This window comes from Oryctolagus cuniculus, chromosome 7 (genome assembly GCF_964237555.1).
Source record: "Oryctolagus cuniculus chromosome 7, mOryCun1.1, whole genome shotgun sequence".
In the NCBI taxonomy this organism is placed as follows: Eukaryota; Metazoa; Chordata; class Mammalia; order Lagomorpha; family Leporidae; genus Oryctolagus; species Oryctolagus cuniculus.
In genome coordinates this window covers 47260256-47282809 of record NC_091438.1, presented here as the reverse complement: position 1 = coordinate 47282809, position 22554 = coordinate 47260256, and the positions used below count along the sequence as shown (strand labels likewise).

The window sequence follows — 22554 nt, the reverse complement described above, 5'->3', positions numbered from 1 at the left end:
CCTGGCTCTGGCTCCTGATCCCAGCTTCCTGCTAATCCAGACCCTGGCAAGCAGCAATGATGGCTCAAGTGACTGGGTTCTTGCCACCCAAGTGGGAGACCTGGATTGAGTTCCTGGATCCTGGCTGTGGCCCAACCATCATGAGCATTTAGGGAGTGAAACAACTAAATAAATTTTTAATATATGTGGTTACTGAATGTGCATGATCTCACAAGCCTACACATGTGAAACACCATTTGTTGGGTCTAGATTATTTCCTACGTTCTCTATCTGCATCTGCCAAACTCACTGACTTCGAGTGCTATAAATTCTGGAGTTAGTCTTTTGTGAAGTATCCTTTCTTTGAGAAGCATTAGGGTATGTGTAATGCCACCTAAATGCTGACTTTCCTCCAATCTCTTGTGTCTCCATTTTGTTCATTTTTGTTTGTTCTTTATTCCACTGTCAGAGGAGTATTGCTAAACTATAGATCTGAACATGTCTTCTGGTCAAAAATATCTGATGCCTACTAAACACCCATGTCTACAAAATAAAGGATGGTTTTCTTAGGACGTACTGGGCACTCAAGGTCCTCCAAGATTCATTTCCAATCTGCTTTTCTCAGCCCCACCACGTATGCCTTTGAACTCTTTAGTGAGCCATCTCACCACATAGCTCTGTGCCTTCATTCACCTCAAACCTGCAGACTGATGTGCACCCACCCTTCTTTGCCCATTAGCAGCTCTTAAAGTCCTATTCTCAATGAAGAAAATCCCACTAAAAATTGATGGGTTGGGGCTGGTGCTGTGGTATAGTGGGTAAAGCTGTTGCCTGCAGTGCTGGCATCCATATGGGCGCCAGTTTGAGTCCCAGCAGCTCCACTTCCAATCCAGCTCTCTGCCATGGCCTGAGAAAGCAGTAGAAGATGGCCAAGTCTCTGGATCCCTGCACCAGGGTGGGAGACGTGGAGAAGCTCCTGGGTTCAGATCAGCTCAGCTCCTGTTGCGGCCATTTGGGGAGTGAACCAGTGAGGGAAGACTTCTCTCTCTGCCTCTCTGTAACTCTGCCTTTCAAATAAATAAATACATCTTAAAAGAAAGAAAGAAAAAAAAAGAATTGATTGCTTAAGAATGGCACTGTGGCATAGCAGGTGTACCCCATACAGATGCTGGTTAGTGTCCTAGATGTACCGCTTCTGATCCAGTTTCCTGCTGATGTGCCTAGAAAAGCACTGAAAGATGACATGGAACACCCAGATGGAGTTCCAGACTCTTGATTGCAACCTAGCCCAGCCCTGGACGCTGTGGCCCATTGGAGAATGAACCAGCTGATGGAAGATCTGTTGGTTGCTTGCTCACTCTCTCTCTCCTCTCTGTAATTCTGCCTTTCAAAATAAATAGATCTTGGGGCTGGCGCTGTGGCATAGCGAGTTAAGCCACCACCTGCAGTGCCAGCATCCCATATGGGCACCGGTTCAAGACCCAGCTGCTCCACTTCCAATCCAGCTTTCTTCTATAGCCTGGGAAAGCAGTGTAAAATGGCCCAAATCTTTGGGTCCTTGCACCCTTGTGGGAGACCCAGAAAAAGATCCTGGCTCCTGGCTTTGGATTGGTGCAGCACCGACCGTTGCAGCCAATTGGGGAGAAAACCAGCGGATGGAAGACCTCTCTCTCTCTCTCTCTCTGCCTCTCCTTCTCTCTGTGTGTAACTCTTGACTTTCAAATAAATAATAAATAAATCTTAAAAAAAATTGTAAAAAAAAATAAATAGATCTTAAAAAAAAAAAAAAAGGACCATATAAACATGTCATTTAATCTGGTCCCCTCACAGGCCTGGGATACTGAGAGCTCCTTACATCCACTTAATTCCAGAAACTTAGTGTAATTCTTGTTAAATGTTGGTTATTAAAAGTGGTTATCAGCACTTAATAAATGGTTGACAGAATGACCAAATGAATTGGGATGAACTGTGTACGTCTCTCCAGAGAACATGTTTTATTCATCTTGTTGTCTCTAGCACCTAGCACAGTATCCAACATAGAATGAACATGTACTACATGTTTATTAAGTTGTAGACAAGAGATTAATACTTTATTTCAAAAATACAACAAAGGAAAAAGTATACATATTTCTTGTATCTTGTAAACTTGTACTAAAGACTTATGAATAAACTTGTGAATCAGAGGGGAAAACACAGAGATTTCCACATTAAAGATTAAAAGAAAGGAAACTTGAAACCTGAGAAGTGAGATGACATTAGTCCTCTAGGGTGGTTAAGGCTACCTAGTCCCAGTCAATGAGAATCTAGCCTACTTGAAGATCTCTGGCCTCTATTTGCATATCAGCCTCAGGATAACATAGTCAGGTCAGGCTGTGGTCATCTCTCTTAAAACTAAGAGTACACACTTTGTCAGGGGAATTCTTGCTGTGGCCACAAAGAAAAAGGCCTTGGTGGAGAGAAGGAAAGAGGTAGGGGTATCACTTCAGGCACAAACAAATGGGGAAACCAAACAATCAGGAACACCCCATTTACTTCAAGAGTGGCACACCAACTCCCTACCAACAAGTATCATTCCACTGCATCATTGTAGAAGATGGGAAGAGCAGGATGGGTTTGGCTGGCTGGATTCACATCTTAGGGAAGCTGGCCAGGTTGGCAATGCCACAGGCGTTGTTCTTATTCCGAGCCATGAGGATATAGCCTTTGTTTCCCCAGCTTTCTCCCCAGCTGTAGGACCAATCAAGAAAAATTCTTAGTACCCTCAGTTTATTTATTCATTAAAACACTGAGTATATGCTACATACTGATGGTTTGCATAAAAGAGTACGATGCTTTTTACATTTAAGGAGTTAAAAGTCAATGGGGCCAGCACTGTGGCACAGCCAGTAAAGCTGCCACCTGTAGTGCCGGCATCCCATATTGGCGCTGGTTCGACTCCCGGATGCTCCACTTCTGATCCAGCTGACTGCTATGGCTTGAGAAAGCAGTAGAAGATTTCCAAGTCACTGGGCCCCTGTACCAATGTAGGAGACTTGGAAGAAGCTCCAGGCTCCTGGCTTTGGATCACCCCAGCTCTGGCCATTGTGGCCATTTGGGGAATGAACCAGTGGATAGAAGATCTCTCTCTCTCTCTCTGCCTCTGCCTCTCTGTAATTCTGCTTTTTAAATAAATAAATAAATATTTTTTTAAAAGAGAGTTAAAAGTCAAGAAGTGGAGAGAAGGTATTATGCTACAGGTCTCAAAAGCGGGAGAGTCCTTGATATAAGAGGAGGTAGCCCAAAGGCTGGGTAGGATTTGGACTTGTGGAAATGGGATCTCAGTGGAGGGTATGAAATGAGACAACAGAGGCAGGAAAGCATTAACATATTAGGGTCACATGGCTGAAATGCAGGGTGCCTGGCAGGAATAGCGGGAGATTTGCCTGGAAGGGTGGAGTGAGATAAGGTGGAAGTACCTTGACTGCAAAGCTGAAGTCTGCCCTTTACTCTGTGGCTCAACCATAATGGAGCAGCCAGTGAAGGTTTTTTGAGTGGAGAATGATATGATCAGAGTTGTATTTTGAGAAAATTAATCTTAAAAATATAAGTCTACAGCATAAGAAAAAGGCAAGAGAGGCTGAAGCTGATGATTGTGACTTGGGAGTAAACCCCTAGGAGAGACAGAAGAAACTGAGAGTGGATGAGATTACCAGGGAAATGAGTGAACAGACTGGAAGACTAAAAGTCTTAGGAAAAAAATAATGTGAGAAAATTATGGCATGGATTTCAAAAATTTCTTACAACAAAATAAACTTATCTGTTAATTCCATGTTTCCATGAAGTTTCTGGAGCCCTCATTTATCTTCCTATATTATTTTCATGAGCTTTTTGTCCTTTTTCCCCAACTTCTCCTATTCCCTAATACTCCAAAGCTCCTGCTGGTTCTCTGGGCAACTTTATGTAACAGCTAGTTATTCCGGGCTGAGATCACAGAAGGCAGACATCTGCTCATCTGTGTGTATATGTGACTAAGCATCCTACACATGGAGCAGCTGCCTGACTCATGCGCTAAGTCTGGCCACTGAATGTTAGCTTCAGAATTCAAAGCTCTGGCCAGGAAGCCTGTGACAACTTTCCCTTTACTGGGGAGAAAGAAAGGAAGCTGGAGGTGAGCTCGAATGTTCCAAGTGTGAGTGGCTAAGTGAGCATTCCCATCAGTACCTGTTCTTAATTATCCAGTGCTTATTTCCCTTCTGGATTCCATAGCCCACGGCCAAAACCGCATGGTTCACATTGTCACTACTGCAGTTTTCATCATAATATACACCTAGGAAAGAAATTGTTAAGATGAGGTTCTCTGCCATCCTCTGGCTCCCCTGTGACGTGTCCCCACCAGGAGGGTTTACAACAGAGGTGCTCTGCACTGTGGAGCTGCCAGTTTCTCTCTGGCAGACCCAGTCTGAAAATGAAACTGACTGCTGAAGACCCTCAGGCCCTCTGAGAAGTCCTCAAGCCCACACCACCCAAGTAGTGCTCTATAGGAATGACTTACCTTTACTGTAAAACTGGAAGGAGGTCAGGCTTGCATCAATGGCCACAGAGACGGGTCCCACTCGGGCCACTGCCCTCTTCAGGGCTTTCTCATTCCCCTCAGGGATCTCTCTGTACCCTCTGCATTTGGCTGCCTTGCCAGTCGGATTGTACATACAACTTTCATCCTGGAAAAAACAAGGTTGTAAAAGAACGAGGACAAAGCAACAAGTGATGAGTTGATAAGTGAGGAATCCAACCAATGTTTTGAGTCACATCAGAGAACTAACAGAGGGAGCCAGCTGGAGTCTCCAGTGAGGATCTATTCCTCTTCACTCCAGGTGGCTTAAAGACAGAAATCAAGAAGAAAAACTGAACACTTTAAAAGGAGAAAATAGTTGGATTTCTTCAGGGTATGGAAAGAATTCTGAATTAAGATTTTTTAAAATGCATAAATCATCTTCTGACCATGCAGTACGTATATGCCTCAGAGTGCAGAGTTTCTCTCAGCTGCAGCGTGGACAGAAAGGAAAGGCTAAAGCGAGCTAAGAGGAGGACCTGAGCCATTTGCATCTGTATCAGAGAAGCTAGTATGAGACAGTCTTGAATGGACATTTGTCCTCTCATCACAGAAAAATATAAAAGCATGCAAGATGACATTAAAATAGATTAATAACTAGCAATTTAATCTGTGACCTTCCGACATTGTATTTAGCAGGTAAGTTACAATTTGTGTCATTGCCAAGCCACAGTTAGGGAATCTGGCAGCTGATGTCAAGGTGGTATATTGTTTTTGGCACTTATGTTCCTATAGACTGCCACTTCAAAAACACTAAGATAACATCTACAAGAATACACTATTTAAATATAAACAGTAAGAGCAGCATTTTTTTAAGCCTTTTTTTTTTAAGATTTATTTATTTGAAAGAGTTAAAGAGAGAGAGAGAGAGAGAGAGAGAGAGAGAGAGGTCTTCCATCCACTAGTTCATTCCCCAAATGGCTGCAATGGCCAGAGTTGAGCCGATTGGAAGCCAGGAGCTTCTTCTAGGTCTACCACATGGGTGCAGGGGCCCAAGGACTTGAGCCATCCTCTGCTGCTTTCCCAGGCACATTAGCTGGGAGCTGGTTCAGGAGCGGAGTAGCTGGGACTGGAACCAGAGCCCATATGGGATGATGGCACTGCAGGCCAGGACTTTAACCACTGCGCCACAGTGCTGGCCCCAAAGGCAGCATTTAATGTGATTTTCTAAGGTTACAACTGTCCATTGCCTCAATAATTTCTCAGGATCTCTTTGTTCCCTGCCATGTGGCAGCTGATGCCTCATGGTGACAAAAATTGTACACATTTATAACTAAAACAGTATCTTGAGAATGAACTCAGAAGAATATCATGAGATGGTACATTAAAGTCAGAATAACATACCTGAATTATCACTGAATTAAACTTATATTACAGTTCTTTTAAAATGTTCTTATTTAGCTATTACCCTATCAAATGTATTCTTAAAATTTGACTTTACTTAATTCCCTCTACTCATCACATGCTCATCTGGGGAGAGACGTTCTTTTAGCTTTGGATAGTAACTGCTTTAGACATTGTAAAGTAATGCAAGAGAAAATTGTCCAAGATTCAGAATGTTAAAAAAAAAAAAAAAGAGGGCCAGCGCCGCGGCTCAGTAGGCTAATCCTCCGCCTTGCGGCGCTGGCACACCGGGTTCTAGTCCCAGTCGGGGCGCCGGATTCTGTCCCGGTTGCCCCTCTTCCAGGCCAGCTCTCTGCTGTGGCCCGGGAGGGCAGTGGAGGATGGCCCAAGTGCTTGGGCCCTGCACCCCTGGGAGACCAGGATAAGTACCTGGCTCCTGCCATCGGATCAGCGCGGTGCGCCGGCCATTGGAGGGTGAACCAACGGCAAAGGAAGACCTTTCTCTCTGTCTCTCTCTCTCTCTCACTGTCCACTCTCCCTGTCAAAAAAAAAAAAAAAAAAAAAAGAAATGTGTCTTATATGGCTAATTCCTCACTTTAACTGATAATGAAATTAAAATTGGGCCGGCGCCGCGGCTCACTAGGCTAATCCTCCGCCTAGCGGCGCCGGCACACCGGGTTCTAGTCCCGGTCGGGGCGCCGGATTCTGTCCCGGTTGCCCCTCTTCCAGGCCAGCTCTCTGCTGTGGCCAGGGAGTGCAGTGGAGGATGGCCCAGGTGCTTGGGCCCTGCACCCCATGGGAGACCAGGAAAAGCACCTGGCTCCTGGCTCCTGCCATCGGATCAGCGCGGTGCGCCGGCCGCAGCGCGCCGGCCGCGGCGGCCATTGGAGGGTGAACCAACGGCAAAGGAAGACCTTTCTCTCTGTCTCTCTCTTTCACTGTCCACTCTGCCTGTCAAAAAAAAAAAAAAAAAAAAAGAAAGAAATTAAAATTACTCCACACTGTTCAAAAATATTGACGAGATCATTTGAGGAGGCAGAGAATAGAAATTAGAAGTCAAACACTTTCAAATATTTCTTATTTTCATTTAAATTATTTGTTCTCCGAGCTATGCATTAAACTATTTCTCAACAAACTGATTAATGTAGTACTAAACAAATGACACAAGCTGTCAACAGATGAGTAATCAACTATTATTTCTGGTAGTATTTATTTTCCTTGAATATATTTACATATACTTTTAAATTGGTTGTCTGGATTAATCAATTCAGTGAAATATGTTTTTTGCATATATCATCAGGATTTGTTTCATTTTTGACATCAAATGAGAACAAAAAGTTATAAAATATTTTGCTCAGCCTGTCTCAACAATTGACCTGATGTATTCTGAATCAAAAAACTAATCTGAAAAGATTTCTGGAAATAAAATTCAAAAAAAGATTTTTAAAGCAAACCTTTAGTACACTGCACCTAATATAAGCAGCCAAAGGCCACATATGCACCTGGTGGGACCCAGCAGTTCTGAAAATTATATGTAGATTAGACTTTTTTTTCACTTCCCCCTTAACTTTATATATGTTTCCCACCAAAAAACCTTTTATTTAAGGAGTACAAACTTCATGCATTACATAAGTACAACTTTAGGAACATGGTGATTCTTCCCACCTACCCACCCTCCCACTCACACCCTCCCTCTTCCCTCTCCTATTCCTATTCTCATTCTTATTTTTTACTAAGATCCATTTTCAATTAACTTAATACATATATGATTAACTCTATACTAAGTGAAGAGTTTAACAAATAGTCTGAAAAAAAGCCTGTTCCTCAACACGAACAGTAGATTAGATTTTTTCTAGGTACAACCACCCTTTCCTTTGACTTGTACAACTGACATCTTAAAAACCATTTACATGGAATGATGAGATGAAATTTACAAAATAAAATACCATTTTGATGTGGTCATTGTTATGAAGATGTGTTGAAATAACTTTACCAAATAGTTTGTTCAATATCCATAAAAAATAAATTGTTCAGTCATTCAGATTAAATAGCTTTTTTTTTTGCAGCAGACATCTATTTATCACTGAACATGAATGAATAAAACTCACTGCTATTGAATTTTAAGGGCTTAAATTGCAAAGTAAAAAAATAATAATTTTACTGCATTCAAATGAGTAACTTCCCTGGATTGAATGGCATTGGAAATAGAATGAAAAGACAAACATTGACTTAACATACATATTCGTATCAAGTATTTTTTTTTTTTGACAGGCAGAGTTAGACAGTGAGAGAGACAGACAGAGAGAAAGGTCTTCCTTTTTCCGTTGGTTCACCCCCCAAGTGGCCGCTACGGTCGGTGCGTTGCGGCTGGCGCACTGCACTGATCCGAAGCCAGGAGCCAGGTGCTTCCTCCTGGTCTTCCATGCAGGTGCAAGGCCCAAGGACCTGGGCCATTCTCCACTGCACTCCCAGCCCACAGCAGAGAGCTGGACTGGAAGAGGGGCAACCGGGACAGAATCCGGCGCCCCGACCGGGACTAGAACCCGGGGTGCCGGCGCCGCAGGTGGAGGATTAGCCTAGTGAGCCACGGCGCCAGCCTTCAAGTATCTTTTTAAATTCCTAAAAAATCTGTAAGAGGAAAAACAACTCATTAAAATATGCAAAATATATAAACATTCAATTCATTCAAGAAGAAATGCAGGGGTCGGCACTGTGGTGTAGTGGGTAAAGCCACCACTACAGTGGCAGTATCCCATATGAGCGCTGGTTTGAGTCCCAGGTGCTCCACTTCCAATCCAGTGCTCTGCTATGGCCTGGGAAAGCAGTCGAAGATGGTCCAAGAACTTGGGCCCCTGCACCTACAAGGGAGACCCGGAAGAAACTCCTGGCTTCAGATCTGCGCAGCTCTTGCAATTGTGGCCAACTGGAGAGTAAACCAGCGGATGGAAGACCTCTCTCTCTCTCTCTCTCTGTGCCTCTCCTTCTCTCTCTGTGTAACTCTGACTTTGAAATAAATCAATCAATCTTTTTTTTTTAAAAATGAAGAAATGTAAGTGGCCAGAGGTAAATCAATGGGATTTCTTTTACCTTGCAGGTGGGAATATAAATTTTTTCAAACACTTTGATAAACAATTTGACATAATATAATAAAGTTGAGAAGATGATCTATCCTAAGTCCCAGACAATTCTGTTCTAAGGCATTTTATCTACTAAGGAATTCTTGCAGAGGCAGGCATTCAGCCTAGTGCTTAAGATGTCTACATCCCACATCAGAGCACATGTATTCAATTCCTGGCTCTGGGTCTTGATTCTAGTTTAATGCTAATGCAGCCCATCAGAGGCTGTGGTGATGGCACAAGTAATGGGTTCTTGCCACCCACATGAGAGACCTAGAATGAGTTTCTGGCTTCTGGCTTTGGCCTCAGATAATCCTAGCCATTGTGGACATTTGAGGAGTAAACCAATGAAGGGGAGTATTCACAGGGCCCTGCCCTCTGCCTAACAAAAATAAATTAAAGAGAGAGAAAGAGAAATAAGAAAGAAAAGAGAAATTCCTGGGGCTAGTGTTGTGATGCAGGGGGTTGAGTTGTCTCTTGCAATCCAGCATCCCATATCAGGACACCAGAGTTCTGGCTATTCTGCTTCTGATCCAGCCTCCTGCTATGTGCCTAGGAAAGCAGCAGCAGATGACCCAAGTACTTGAGCAAGGCCAGGATGAAGTTTCTGGCTCCTGGCATCAGTGTGGCCAGCCCCAGTTATTATGGCCATTTGGGGAGTGAACCAGCAGATATGGAAGATCTCTCTCTCTCCCCTTCCCTGTTGCTCTGAGAAGGAAGTGATCAGAAGTGGAGCAGCCAGGACACAAACAGGTGCACATATGGGATGCTGGCACCTCAGACTGCAGCTTTAGCCACTATGTCACAATGCCGGCCCTAAGGATCATTTTTTTATTTTCAAACTTGCTGTTCTTATTCCAATGCTTCCTATTACAAAGGTCCTATATTATTTTAATAACCAGTGTTAAGTATGTATATATCTATGTATTATATATTATATATGTAATATATAAGAAATACATATATTTTAAAACTTCAGATCACCTCCTTTTAAGAGAATGAAGATCTTCCTATTATTAAAGATCATGTAGGGGGCTTGGAGTTGAGGCCTAGTGGATTAAGCCTCTGCCTGAGATGCTAGAACCTCATATGGGCTCTAGTTCGAGTCCCAGTTGCTCCACTTCCAATCCAATTCCCTGCTAATACACCTGGGAAAGCAGTGGAAGATGGAACAAAAGCTTGGAGTCCTGCATTCACATGGGAGACCCAGAAGCAGCCTCTGGCTCTTGGCTTCAGCCTGGCCATTGTGGCTATTTGGGGAGTGAACCAGTGATGGAAGATCTCTGTGTATGTCTCTCTCTCTCTTACCCTTTCAAACAAATAAATACATCTTAAAAAAAAAAAAAAAAGGATCAAGTAAGAGGAAGTGAGTTAATGCTGTATCTCTAAAATTACAGTATGAAGCAGCATTTTTTTCTTGTCATTTTATATGTTAGCATGTTAACTTCCCTAATTTGCTTAAATGTTCCCCAAACCCACACACTGAAATCATATAAAATAAAGCCATCTGATTCAAAAAAGGAGTGTAATGGGTCTATGGGTTTGCTGCAGGAGTGGAGAATTTGACAGAAAGTTATACAGAACTGTAAACATTTTGCTCTTTAAGGCAGAGAGGCAAATAGGATGTACAGTAGCCTAAGCTCTCAAAATTTCTCTCAGATTGTGGTAAGTTATCCAATAAAGAAAGCAGAACAAGATAACAAAATACAAGGTTTGTGGAACTGTTTCAGTACCAAGTTTCAAAGCAGGGAAGGAGGCGCCACTACAGAGCTGAGCCTGACAGGGGGGAGGGGGCGGTCTCACCTGTCCCACGTAGGGGTAGGCATCTTCAGAGTCAATGCCCCGGTTCCTCTGCACATACTGGAAGGCATTGGTCATGTAGCCCCCTCCACAGCCATAATTCTCAGACACACAATCCACCAGGTTCTGGGGGCTCAGGTTTAAGAGTTTGCCAGTCTTCTTCTTGAGCTGGCCCTCGAGGGCACCCACAGAGCTGAAAGCCCAACAGGAACCACACTGACCCTTAAGAGGCACACAGAGAAGCTGTCAGTCACTGCTGATCACGCGATCTGTATCTTTACCTGCCTAAGAAAATTCTACGCTTTTATAAATTCCGGCACAAATGTTACCTTTCTTGTGAAGCTTTAAGTTCCCCTACATCTAACACCTATTACGTGGTTCTATTGCTATTGTTGATATTGCTATTGTTACCAGAAGCTGCAGTAAAGCAGAGCAGGGCGGAGTATCTGCTTCAGCAGCGATTCTACTGGATTATCTAACCCTGGCTTTGCACCCTCTAGCTGTGTGACCTTGAACAAATTACTAAAATTTCCCTGTGTCTCTGTTTCCTTTTCTGTAAGTAATGGGATACATTTTAGTGCAATTGTTGTGATGATTAAAGAACTTAGAAATTTCTCACATATAATAATCTCTCAAAAGTGCTATTATGTTTAGGTAGATTGTAATTTTTTTCTTTCCTATGATTTCTATTTTTTAAGATCAAGGATTTCAGGAGGATAGAGGTCATGTTTTGAGTCATCTTGAATCTCTACTGCCTAGCACTGTACCTGGCAGGCTGCTGGGGAAGGGTGGCAGGGAGCTTGTGTTGAATGTTAAATCAATCATTCAGCTTACTAATGCAATCCTTTGTTGTGAAGGTTGTGGGAAAACTCGCATATTCATGCTGGTTAAGAATTTAAGACTGTAAAAACATTTTGGAAAGGATTCTCCGTGACATCAATTTAACTGTAGGATTTGTTTTGCTTAAATACCTGCATAGTACACAAAAATGTATACACAAGAATGTTTACTGCAACACTGTTAACCTAAATGTATAAAAACAGGCCATAAACTGAACAATGGAATAGGCTATATTCTCTTAGCATGAGGAGACATACCCCAACCTCTTGTTCCCCTCTGCCTGGTGGCTTCCTACATTAGGAACAAAGCAGCAGAATAAAGAAGGGTCATACTGATTAGATGACCACACCCAGAAGGAGAGTACCTGGTTTTTGACAGGAGTAACGTATCCCTTCTTTCGATAGTCGATGGAGTCTGGGGTTCTGCCCTCCCAGTCAGGGATGTAGAGTGTGTCATTACTGTGGGAACGAGACGGGGGTACTTTGAGGCCAGTCATCTTCTGAACCACCTCTTCACTGGTCTGAGACAAAGAAGGAAGAATCCAGGCATCAGCAGGGAACTACGGCAAAAACAGCAGGTAGGTCAAGGGCTCTAAGATCAACTTACCATGTCCCCCAGGTGGTTCATGGCCAGTTCATATGTATGGACACCAAGAGAGGCTTCAAGGTTATGGATAGAAATATGCTTCAGGTTTTTTTCCCAAATTAAACGCCGAGAGATTTCATCCACCTAAACAGAGCATAGTCAGTACTTGCATAGACTGTGTGCAAAATGACATAGGTAATACTGTGCAGGTTTTTAGGAGGAAAGCTGAAACTTACAATTATAGATTTTACAATCAAGTTTGGGAACTAACCATGGATTATTATGATCAGGCAAAAAGAAAGATGTAAACTAACACAAATAATGCAACATAAACATCTGGAAAGACATAGAGAAACTGCTTATTTATTAATAGTACTCATTTGAGAAGACTTTCCCAAAGAGAAACACAAGATAGCTTTTTTTTTTTTTTTTTTTGGAAAGGCAGAGATAGAAAGGGGAGGGAGGGAGGGAGGGAAAGAAAGGGAAAGGGCAAGGGAGGGAGGGAGGGAGACCAAAGAGAGAAGAGAGAAAAGAGAGAATGAGAATGAGAATGAATATGAATCTTCCATCCACTGGTTCGCTCCCCAGATGGCTGCAACAACCAGGGCTGGGCCAAGCTGAAACCAGGAGCCAGGAGCTTCTTCCAGGTCTCCCATGTGGATGCAGAGACCCAAGCACTTGGGCCATCTTCTGCTGCTTTCCCAAGCTTATTAGCAGGTAGTTGGGTTGTTAAGTGGGATGCCAGCATCACAGGTGGAGGCTTATCCTGCTATACTACACTGGCCCCAGAAGGACAGGTCTTGGTTTCAGTGAGTTGAGGCACAGCAATGAAAACCATATGCTGTTACAGAACAGGGATAAGGTTGCTTAGTTGGAGTAAAGTACTTTTGTATGGAAGAAGCAAGACTGGAGATCTTTTTTTTTTTTTTTTTCCTGACAGGCAGAGTGGACAGTGAGAGAGAGACAGAGAGAAAGGTCTTCCTTTGCCGTTAGTTCACCCTCCAATGGCCGCCATGCTGCGGCCGGTGCACCGCGCTGATCCGAAGGCAGGAGCCAGGTGCTTCTCCTGGTCTCCCATGCAGGTACAGGGCCCAAGCACTTGGGCCATCCTCCACTGCACTCCCGGGCCACAGCAGAGAGCTGGCCTGGAAGAGGGGCAACCGGGACAGAATCCAGCACCCCGACCGGGACTAGAACCCGGTGTGCCGGCGCCGCAGGTGGAGGATTAGCCTGGTGAGCCGCGGCACCGGCCAAAGACTGGAGATCTCAAGTCCCAGCCCATCTGCCATGCTCCCCTCCAGGTCCCCAGGCACCTTGCTGTTATACTGCTTGCTGTAGGTCTTCTTCCATAGCTCCCACTGGGTGTCCAGTATTTCCTCAGGGTGCAGAGCAAAACTCACCACGGGTAGCAGCAGAACCTTGAGTCCCCACATCCTGAGGAAAGGTGGTAATTAGCTTACCTTGCTTGGCATCAGGAAAACAGCTGGAGTGGTATTCCCAGAAAGGGGCTAGGAGTCATAGCCTCCTTTGAGGAGCTAATATATTAGTCTCTCTTACTTGAAAAATCCATGTCCAAACAATAATCCTAGAGGATACATGAACTCAAAGTTAAGAACCCTTTCCTCTGAATCACAAAACAGAGGGAAACTTGCCTTTGTGAGGACAGCAGAAAACTAAAGGTGATTTTCATACGCTAAAACAAAAAACAGGCGAGCACTAGATTTGTCTGGAATGCTGGCACATTTGGTTCCAAGTATTTTGACCAAGGAGATTCAACTAGCGCCCACACACTTGTACAATCAGACATGAGGTAGCAACTGGACAATCAGGATGGGCTCACCATCTGTCTCTTTTGGGGTCCTCAGCAGGCATGGACACAGACAAGGTGGGAGTGGGGTTAGAGAATACACAAAGGAGACATTCCCAGCTGTTTGCTTCCTGATCAATTTTCGAGACATTCTTTTCTTTTTTGTCTAGATCTTGCCAGGAAAGGCGAAAGGAAATTAACAGTACAAGGAATCTTCAAGAAGTTCACAGAAAATGTGGTTTGTGAAAAAACCCTATGTGGTTCTTAATTTTGCACCAAAATAAACATGCATTTCTCCTTGAACATTTTAAAGTTCCCTGTATTTCCTATTATCCATGTTTACCATCTCTTCACTCTCTATGTACGCCTTTCTTCCTCTTTTTTCATGCTTCCCCTTCCTTAGGCAGGAAGCGGTCTTAATTTCAACCAGATGCTGTCAATAGCAAAGTTTTAGCAAAGTTTCATTTCTGTTTCCAGCAATAAAAAACCTCTGTGACTGGCTGATAAAACAAAAAGCCTCAGGACCAAGGTTTGTTAGAATGTAGCGTGGAAAAGCAATGTTATATATTGAATAAATTCACAGCTTCTCAGAAGCGGATTCATCTCCTGCATCGGACTGCTTGTCTGCAGCAAGTCACAGGACTTGCACAATTCTGAGTCTATAGTCCATTTTTGTGCAATCTTTGCAGACTTGCAAAACACAGCGGAACTTGGGAGATGCCTCAGAGTAGAAAGCACTGAGCTATCACTTTCAGACACTCCTCCTCCCCCCCAATCCTCCAAGTTAACTCTTTTGCTCCCCTGGCCAAAGCAGAAAACTGTATGAGGCTACTTCTGAAGGTCACGCCATCAATTCTATTTTCAACCATGTTCACATACATACAATCGTACAAGGAACGTTACGATTTCTAGGCACATTTGGCCAGGAAAGGATTCAAAGGCATCTATTTTCATCTGCAGCACCTAGTGAGTTTATTTTTATTCCCCAACTCACTAAATTCAAATACTTGTAAAACAAAGAACTAGCAAGGAAGAGAGGCTACAGGATCTAAAAAGTTGAAAATCTTACCTGCTGATGGCTGTGTATGGTTCCTTTCAGCCAGGAAGTGTGCGTAATGTGGGTGGATGACTAGGGGTGCTAGATTTATTCCATCAAGATTGCGGAAGTCAGCTCTAGCAGTCGGCTGGAAATTTTGGATAACGGAGGGAGGCGGGGATAGAAATGCTGAGAAGGGGTGTTAAGAAGGAAGGAGACAGCGGGTTTGCACAGCATTTGTGTTTGTGTGCGTGCAGTGTTATATATGTACCAGGCTGGAGAGTTGCTAAGTATTTAGTTTCGCATGACTGTCTTTGGAGCAGACAGAAAAAAAAAAAAAAAAAAGACCATGACACTCATTAACCAAGCTGGAACTTACCTTCTTCTCTGGTGGGGAAATACAAGGAGTTAGGAAAATGGAAGGACACAGCTTTGTTCTCTCCCATCCTTCTTCTTTAACATCCATTATTGAGGGATTATAATCTTTTCCTAGTATTTTCCTTGTATGATCCACCTCCATAACATTTGATTTGACTCTCTCACTTCTGGGTTAAAGGAATTAAATGTAACAGGCTAGGAAAGGGTAACATAAGGAAAGCCATAGCTTCCAAAATTGTAATTTCTAAGTTGGTGAAAAGCTGTCATCACTTCCAGGCAGGAGACTAGCTTTCCTAGCCTAATATGGTTTTCGTGAGGGAGGAAATGCCCAGAAAATCCAGATGAAACTGGTTCTAAAAGTAACCAAAGCCAACATTCCTGGTTTATGACAGCACTAGAATCAATGCCCTAACTTACGATGGATTCATGTGACTGACGGTATTGCTATAACTCTCAGATGTTGGGAAGCCTGGCGAACATTATGTCTCCATTATTAAAATCTCCAATCTAAGTCCAGTCACATGAGTGTCTCCAAATGCTTCCCCAGCAAAAAAACATGTGACACATCATAAGAATCTAACTCAGTCACCAAATCACACCCCTATTTCCTTCCATAAACAGTTATGAAGAAACAGGAAAAAAAGGTCACTGGAATAGAAAAGATATTTCATAGGATTTGGATTCAGTCTCTAGCTGGATTCCACACAGAGACTCTAAAGAACACAGGTTTAAACTCTAGATTTTAAGAGTTGCTAATAAACCACAGTGGTCCTTAGAGGGAAATCAGCTCTAGACCTGAACAAATTTCCCCATCACTAACTCCTTTAAATCCAGAACAGGACGTAACCAAGGACTTTAAGGCATCAATTATGCACCCTAGTGGTTTCAAGTTCCAACTATACCCTCCCTCTCTCCCAAGAGCCTTGGTAACTCCCACCCCCAACCTTGTGGTTAGAATGTTCCTGCTGATTTTACTCAGAATGCGTCAGGGTCAGGAGGACAGTGAGGAGGAGTGGTGCTGAGTGACTAGAATCCTGTGATTTCTGATTCCTAAAATGAGCGATTCACACTGTGGTGTATGCCTGTTTGTTTCGAGCGCAAGCTATGGTCTCCTCTACTTCTGGGTGCTTCTTATAAGCTGGAAAGGAATAAAGTCGCAATCAAGTTCACACAACACAAATTTTACAAAAGGAAAAATTTCTTGTTTTAAAATCTTTGCTACATGTCATTATTTTTGCCACTGTAAGGCTTAGCACAGATGCCAGCAAAACAGAAATGACCAACGAGAAAAAAAAAAAAATCAAAAATAAAACCCTGAAGGAAAAGCAGAAACAAAACCCCCAGAGCATCTTCTCCCACCCTCCCCTCTCCCCAAAGTCCTGTAATAACTGTACAATATTATAGTCCTGATCATATTTAAAAACAGTTGATTATTAAAAAAACAAGGATTCCATTGGAAACTCAACTTTTTGGTTTCATAAACTGTGATATAAATATATATGTATACTGTATGTGTGCACATAGAATAAAAAAATAAACCGTCTCCTTTCCACCTCACTACCTCTTACTGGATTGGAGACAAAAGGGAGGGAAACCCAGAAAACGACATTCCCTCAGACTCTCCAAGGCCATTTGTGATCTTCAGTCCCCTGTGACTACATTTAATATGCCTTCTCCTAATTAATTCAGCCTTGCACTTAGATATTGGCCAGAGCCAATTTTTTTTTTTTTTTTTAAAAAGGCTGATATTCATAACTAACCTGAGGAAGGTAAAAGGTGAGAATAGAAACCTGTATCCACTTTTATATGGCTATAGTTAATTACCAAGTGACCCTGTTGGGACGGGAGTCCAAGTCCCATCTATCACATGGAATTATGCTTGCATTCTAAAGCAAAACCCAATCTCAAGATTGGAGAAAGAGCAAAGAGAAAAGAACTACAGGCTCAGGAGAGACCCAAATGTTTCTCGATAGCCTGGGTATTTTGAGGATGGGATTGAAGAGGCTACTTTGCAGAAGAATTTATATTTGGCTTATACTCTGACAGTGAGGATTTTCACTAGGACTGCTAATCCAAGAAGTTGAGTTTCCATGCAGAAATAACCTCTATAGAAAACACACACACAAATCATGTGTGATTCTGAAGAAAATGCAGCATTATCTTTATGGCCACGTCCAGGGTTTCTGAAAGTTTTTATCTAGCCAGCCTATTTTGATAATGTTTGCAGATCTTCCAGATAAGGTGAGAGCACCAAATGTGGTAGCAACTTAGCTTTATCACTGAATATGTTTGATAATAGATCAACCACATTAACAGATTTTATGTATCTGCCTACAGTAGGGCCGGGCATAGACATAGTGCAGCAAGGACATTTATTTAAATACTCTAGCTGCAATTCTAAGTGGAAGGAAGATTTAACTCCTTAGGACTCTTTGAAAAGCACACAGAAAGACAAAGATAAAATCTGGGACAAATTTTTGCATAACTCCCTAAAAGGGAGAAACAAACACAGAAACACACTTGCTCACACACACACACACACACTGTCTCTCTTTCACTTACTCACATGTTTCTTTCCAGGGGAACTGCTCACAGGCAATAGAAAGAGTCTATGCTCATTTCCTAAAGCTCCGAATATGCCTACCATGCTTCACGGGCCTCAAATATGAGGACCATTCTTCTCTCCTCCACTCAGAATTTCTTTCAAAAAGTACACCACAGTATCCAAGGCAAACAGTGGAGGTCTGGTTTTTCTAACTAGCCCCTTGACGCTAGCTCAAATAAAAACTATACAACTTATAGTCAGGAGACATAAAGAAAGGCATTCTAATCTCATCTAGCCTCAAATTTTCAAAGGGTCCTAAAATCCTTGGAGACTCATTCCATATCTTCTATAAATGTTAGGTCAGAGAGGCAGAAGGGCAGGGGAGTCCCAAAGGGAAAGGGGATACACATCAGGGGTGAGGGAAGGGAAGGGAGAGGAATTTTTATTCTGTTTACAGAAAGATTTGCTTTTTAAAAACAAAGTGATTTTCTCCCCCACCCCTTATCCTCACCCCAACAGTTCTATTCTGAAAAGGAGGGAAACATAGTTAGATCGGGAAATTCTTCATTGTTGTAGCTGCTGCTCTGGTCTCCCAGCATAGACAGCATTTCCTAGTGAGAGGAAAAGATTAATACAGGTCACACACCGCATCACTTCCCACCTGACATTCCCCTGCACCACCACCCTGCCCAGTGCCTTCCTAGCTGTGCCAAGTGCTCTCCTCCTTCCTTTCTCCCAGCATGCGGGACTCCTTTACACCACGGCCTTTTTCCCTGTCCCCCAGCTGTCCTCCTCCTACAGTTCCACATTTTTCTTCTTTCTAGTTTTTCTTCTTTTTCAAAGGCAGGAAAATCTGCCTACCACATTTCATGTAATTCCCAACAGACACATATAAGGGTACTTCACAAGCATAAGGGAAATACAGAGTTGTAAGATAAGCTTATTTCAGTACAAAAAAAAATCTTGAAATCCATGGAGATTTTCCATAGTACACATTTTCCATGAACTTTCCAAAGACCCTTTGTATGGAGTGTTTCTTATCCTATGTTCTTATGTTTCCACCAACAGCCATCTGCCTTCATTCAACCTGTGCTGTAGACAAGCTCTTGTCCTGCCAGAGATTACTCCACTTATTCTAGCAATCCTCTCAGGACTTACACAAACAGAATTTCAGTTATCATCAGTATGGGGGGTGCTTCAAAAAGTTTGTGGAAACCATCAAGTCTGTGTGATTAAAGGTTGTGACTCACATTAAGTTCATAATCTTTCCAATTCCTGACATTTGTCCCTATACACACCTCTGTTTTCTCCCACCCAACCCCTAACAAACACCTCAATCCAGGCATGTTTCCTTTTCAGTCTCTTCTCCTTGACCTTTTCTCTCCTAATTTCTTTCTAATTTTCTAATTGTCTGGAGTCTTCTCAGTCTCTCACCTGGAAGACCTCAGGCTGGTTAGGTTGTTGTGTTGATGGCTGTTGAACATGTTGCTCACTAGAAGTTGAACGATGATGAGGCTGCTGGCCCTGCCACTGTGGCCAAACACCTACACCCTCTGCTGTCCGTGTCTGGAATTGTCCTGCAGTCTGCCCAGTCTCAGGAGCTAGAAATACAACAAGAATAAAAATTTTCAATCTACTAATTCAACTGGAGAGGAGAAACTGACTCAAACTTATAAGCAAGCCATTTATTTTACCTAGGATACCTCCTGTCCTCTATAGCCAATCAATGCCTCTTCTATTTCAAAACCTAGCCCCAAATTAATTTTTCTTCCATAGGTAGCCTTTCCAAAGAGTCATTTGCTCATAGATTAAATATGTACACTACTGGGGCCAGCACTGTGGTACAGCGAGTTAAGCCACCTTTTGCAGCACCGGCATCTTATATGGGCACTGGTTCAAGACCCAGCTGCTCCACTTCTGATCCAGCTGTCTGCTAATGTGCCTGGGAAAGCAGTGGAGGATGGTCCAAGTCCTTGGGCCTCTGGACCCACATGGGAGACCCAGATGAAGCTTCTTGCTCTGGCCTGGCCCAGCCCTGGCCATTGCAGTCATTTGGTGACTGAACCAGGATATGGAAGATATCTCTATCTCTCTCTCTGTCTCTACCTCTTTCTCTGTAATTCTTCCAAACAAATAAATACATCTTGAAAAAATGCATGCTACTAATTATAATATTTTACATGTCCTTTGCTACATGTGCTAAGGTATTTTATGTGGGTAGGTTTTATTTTACTTATTTTTAAAGACTTTATTTATTGTAAAGGCAGAGTGACAGAGTGGAGAGACAGAGAAAAAGACATCTTGCATCTCTGGTTCATTTCCAAAATGGCTGAATGGTCAGGCTGAGCCAGGATGAAGCCAAGAACCTGGAACTCCATCTGGGTCTTTAAAGTGGGTAGCAGCCGCGCCGCAGCTCACTAGGCTAATCCTCCGCCTTGCGGCGCCGGCACACCGGGTTCTAGTCCTGGTCGGGGTGCTGGATTCTGTCCCGGTTGCCCCTTCCAGGCCAGCTCTCTGCTGTGGCCCGGGAGTGCAGTGGAGGATGGCCCAAGTCCTTGGGCCCTGCACACCCACATGGGAGACCAGGAGAAGCACCTGGCTCCTGCCTTCGGATCAGCGCGGTGCGCCGGCCGCAGCGCGCCGGTCGTGGTGGCCATTGGAGGGTGAACCAACGGTAAAGGAAGACCTTTCTCTCTCTCTCTCTCTCACTGTCCACTCTGCCTGTCCAAAAAAATAAATAATATAAAAAAAATAAAGTGGGTAGCAGGGAGTCAGCCTGGAAGCACAGAAGCAGGGACTCAAACCAGCGTCCTAATATAGGATTCTTTGATTTCAAGTGGCAGCTTAGCCCACTGCACCATAACACCAGCTTGTGGGTAGGTTTTAAATTACAAATGGACTAGTCATACTGCATCTCCCTACAATTACATCAAAGCACATAGGACACAAGTAAATAATTTTGACTACCAAATCTTTTCTCTTTAGTGGTATGATTTTCCTATTACCCTCCCTCTGGTGTCAACTAACCAAAGTTGGGAACTGTGCTGTGGCAGAGTAGGTTAACCCTTCGCCTGTGGCGTTCACAACCCATATGGGCACCAGTTTGAGTCTTGGCTGCTCCACTTTTGATACAGCTCTCTGCTATGGCCTGGGAAAGCAACAAAAGTTGGCCCAGGCACTTGGGGCCCCTCCACCCATGTGGGAGATCCAGCAGAAGTTCATGGCTCCAGGCTTCAGCCTGCCTCAGCTCCAGCCATTGCAGCCATTTGGAGAGTAAACCAGTGCATAGAAGATCTTTCTCTTTCTCTCAGGGCCAGCGCTGTGGTGTAGCAGGAAAAGTCCCAGCTGCCCCACTTCCAATCCAGCTCTCTGCTACCCTGAATCCATGTGGGAGACCCGGAAGAAGCTCCTGGTTTCTAGCTTCGGATCGGCACAGCTCCGGCCATTGTGGCCAACTGGGGAGTGAATCAGCAGATGGAAGACTGCCCCCCCACCCCATGCCTCTCCTTCTCTCTCTGTGTAACTCTTTCAAGTAAAAATAAATAAATCTTAAAAAAAAAAAAAAAAGATCTATGTCTCTCCTTCTCTCTGTAACTCTGCCTCTCAAATAAATAAACAAATCTTAAAAAAAAAAAACTAACCAAAGTTGGATCCACGACTCGTCAGACTAGGGTAGGCAGCAGCACCAGATGATGCAGTAGAGGTGCTGGAGAGGGACATGGAGCTGAAGGAGGACGGAGACTGAAAGTTGCCCACGCCGAATTGGGAAGAACGAGACTTGGTTGTAGCCTGGGAAGCCACCTGCTAAATACATACGAGGAAACACGATAAATGGAATGTTAACATTATTGCACATTCATGTTAGAATGAACACAGTCAATACTGCATTCTATTGAATAAGGCTCATCGCTTATTTCCTACTGTATATTTCTTCTGATTAACTCTCAGTCTCTCCTGACATTATTTTTAGGCAGCTGAGATAAACGTACAAAAAGCAAAGAATTATGGGACTAATAAAAGCAAGCTGTAAGAGGGGAAGGCATTTAGCGTAGCTGTTAAGCTGCCTGCTGGCATGCCCATGTCCCATACTGGAATACCTGGGTTCATTTCCAGTCTCCAGCTCCTGATTCTACCTTCCTGCTAATGCAGATCCTATGAGGCATCAGTGGTGGCTCAAGTAACTGAATTCTTGCCACCCACTCATGAGACCTGGAATGCATCCCTGGCTCCTCACTTCAGCCCAGCCCAGCTCAGCCCAGCCCTTATAGTTTCAAGCATCTGGGGAATGAATCTGTAGATGGGAACACTCTCCTTCTCTTGCTCATCTCTCAAATAAATAAAATAACAATATAGATAAAAAGTGAGAATTAAGTAAAAGTATTTTAAAAAACTATGAAATTATATGAAACTAAAGAATTAATAATATAAGGATACTTCAAAAAGTTCATGGAAAATGCAATTAAAAGATAATTTTATGCTGGTGCAAAAATTTTTGAATTTCATCTGTAGTTTGCTTAAAAAAAAAAAAAAAGATTT

General features: G+C 43.2%; 2 protein-coding genes across 14 annotated transcripts in view; both read right to left on the bottom strand.

Moving 5' to 3' along the window:
- Positions 1-2021: 2021 nt before the first annotated feature.
- Positions 2022-16023, bottom strand: CTSK (cathepsin K). Of its 3 annotated transcripts, none has more exon segments than NM_001082641.1 (8): positions 2022-2706; positions 4180-4285; positions 4511-4676; positions 10831-11049; positions 12032-12187; positions 12274-12396; positions 13566-13686; positions 15129-15151. In NM_001082641.1, coding segments are annotated over 7 exon segments (990 nt in total). In that variant the 5' UTR covers position 13686; positions 15129-15151; the 3' UTR covers positions 2022-2606.
- A 630-nt stretch (positions 16024-16653) lies between these two features.
- Positions 16654-22554, bottom strand: part of ARNT (aryl hydrocarbon receptor nuclear translocator) — a 110807-nt gene continuing 104906 nt past the window's right edge. For 7 of the 11 annotated variants that reach the window (XM_051856015.2, XM_051856009.2, XM_051856017.2 and 4 more), the window contains 3 exons: positions 21660-21822; positions 19453-19619; positions 16654-18629 (listed from right to left, as the gene is read on the bottom strand). In XM_051856015.2, coding sequence (XP_051711975.1) covers positions 18540-18629; positions 19453-19619; positions 21660-21822 — 420 coding nt within the window. In that variant the 3' untranslated portion in view covers positions 16654-18539. 11 annotated transcript variants of the gene reach the window in all.

Coding starts and splice junctions, on each gene's coding strand:
- CTSK (XM_070076664.1), bottom strand. CDS start 14,124: ATGCCTGCTGAGGACCCCAAAAGAGACAGATG. Junction 12,397..13,565: donor GCAAGCAGTATAACAGCAAG/GTGCCTGGGGAC, acceptor TGCTCTGTTTAG/GTGGATGAAATCTCTCGGCG. Junction 12,188..12,273: donor TGAACCACCTGGGGGACATG/GTAAGTTGATCT, acceptor TCTTTGTCTCAG/ACCAGTGAAGAGGTGGTTCA.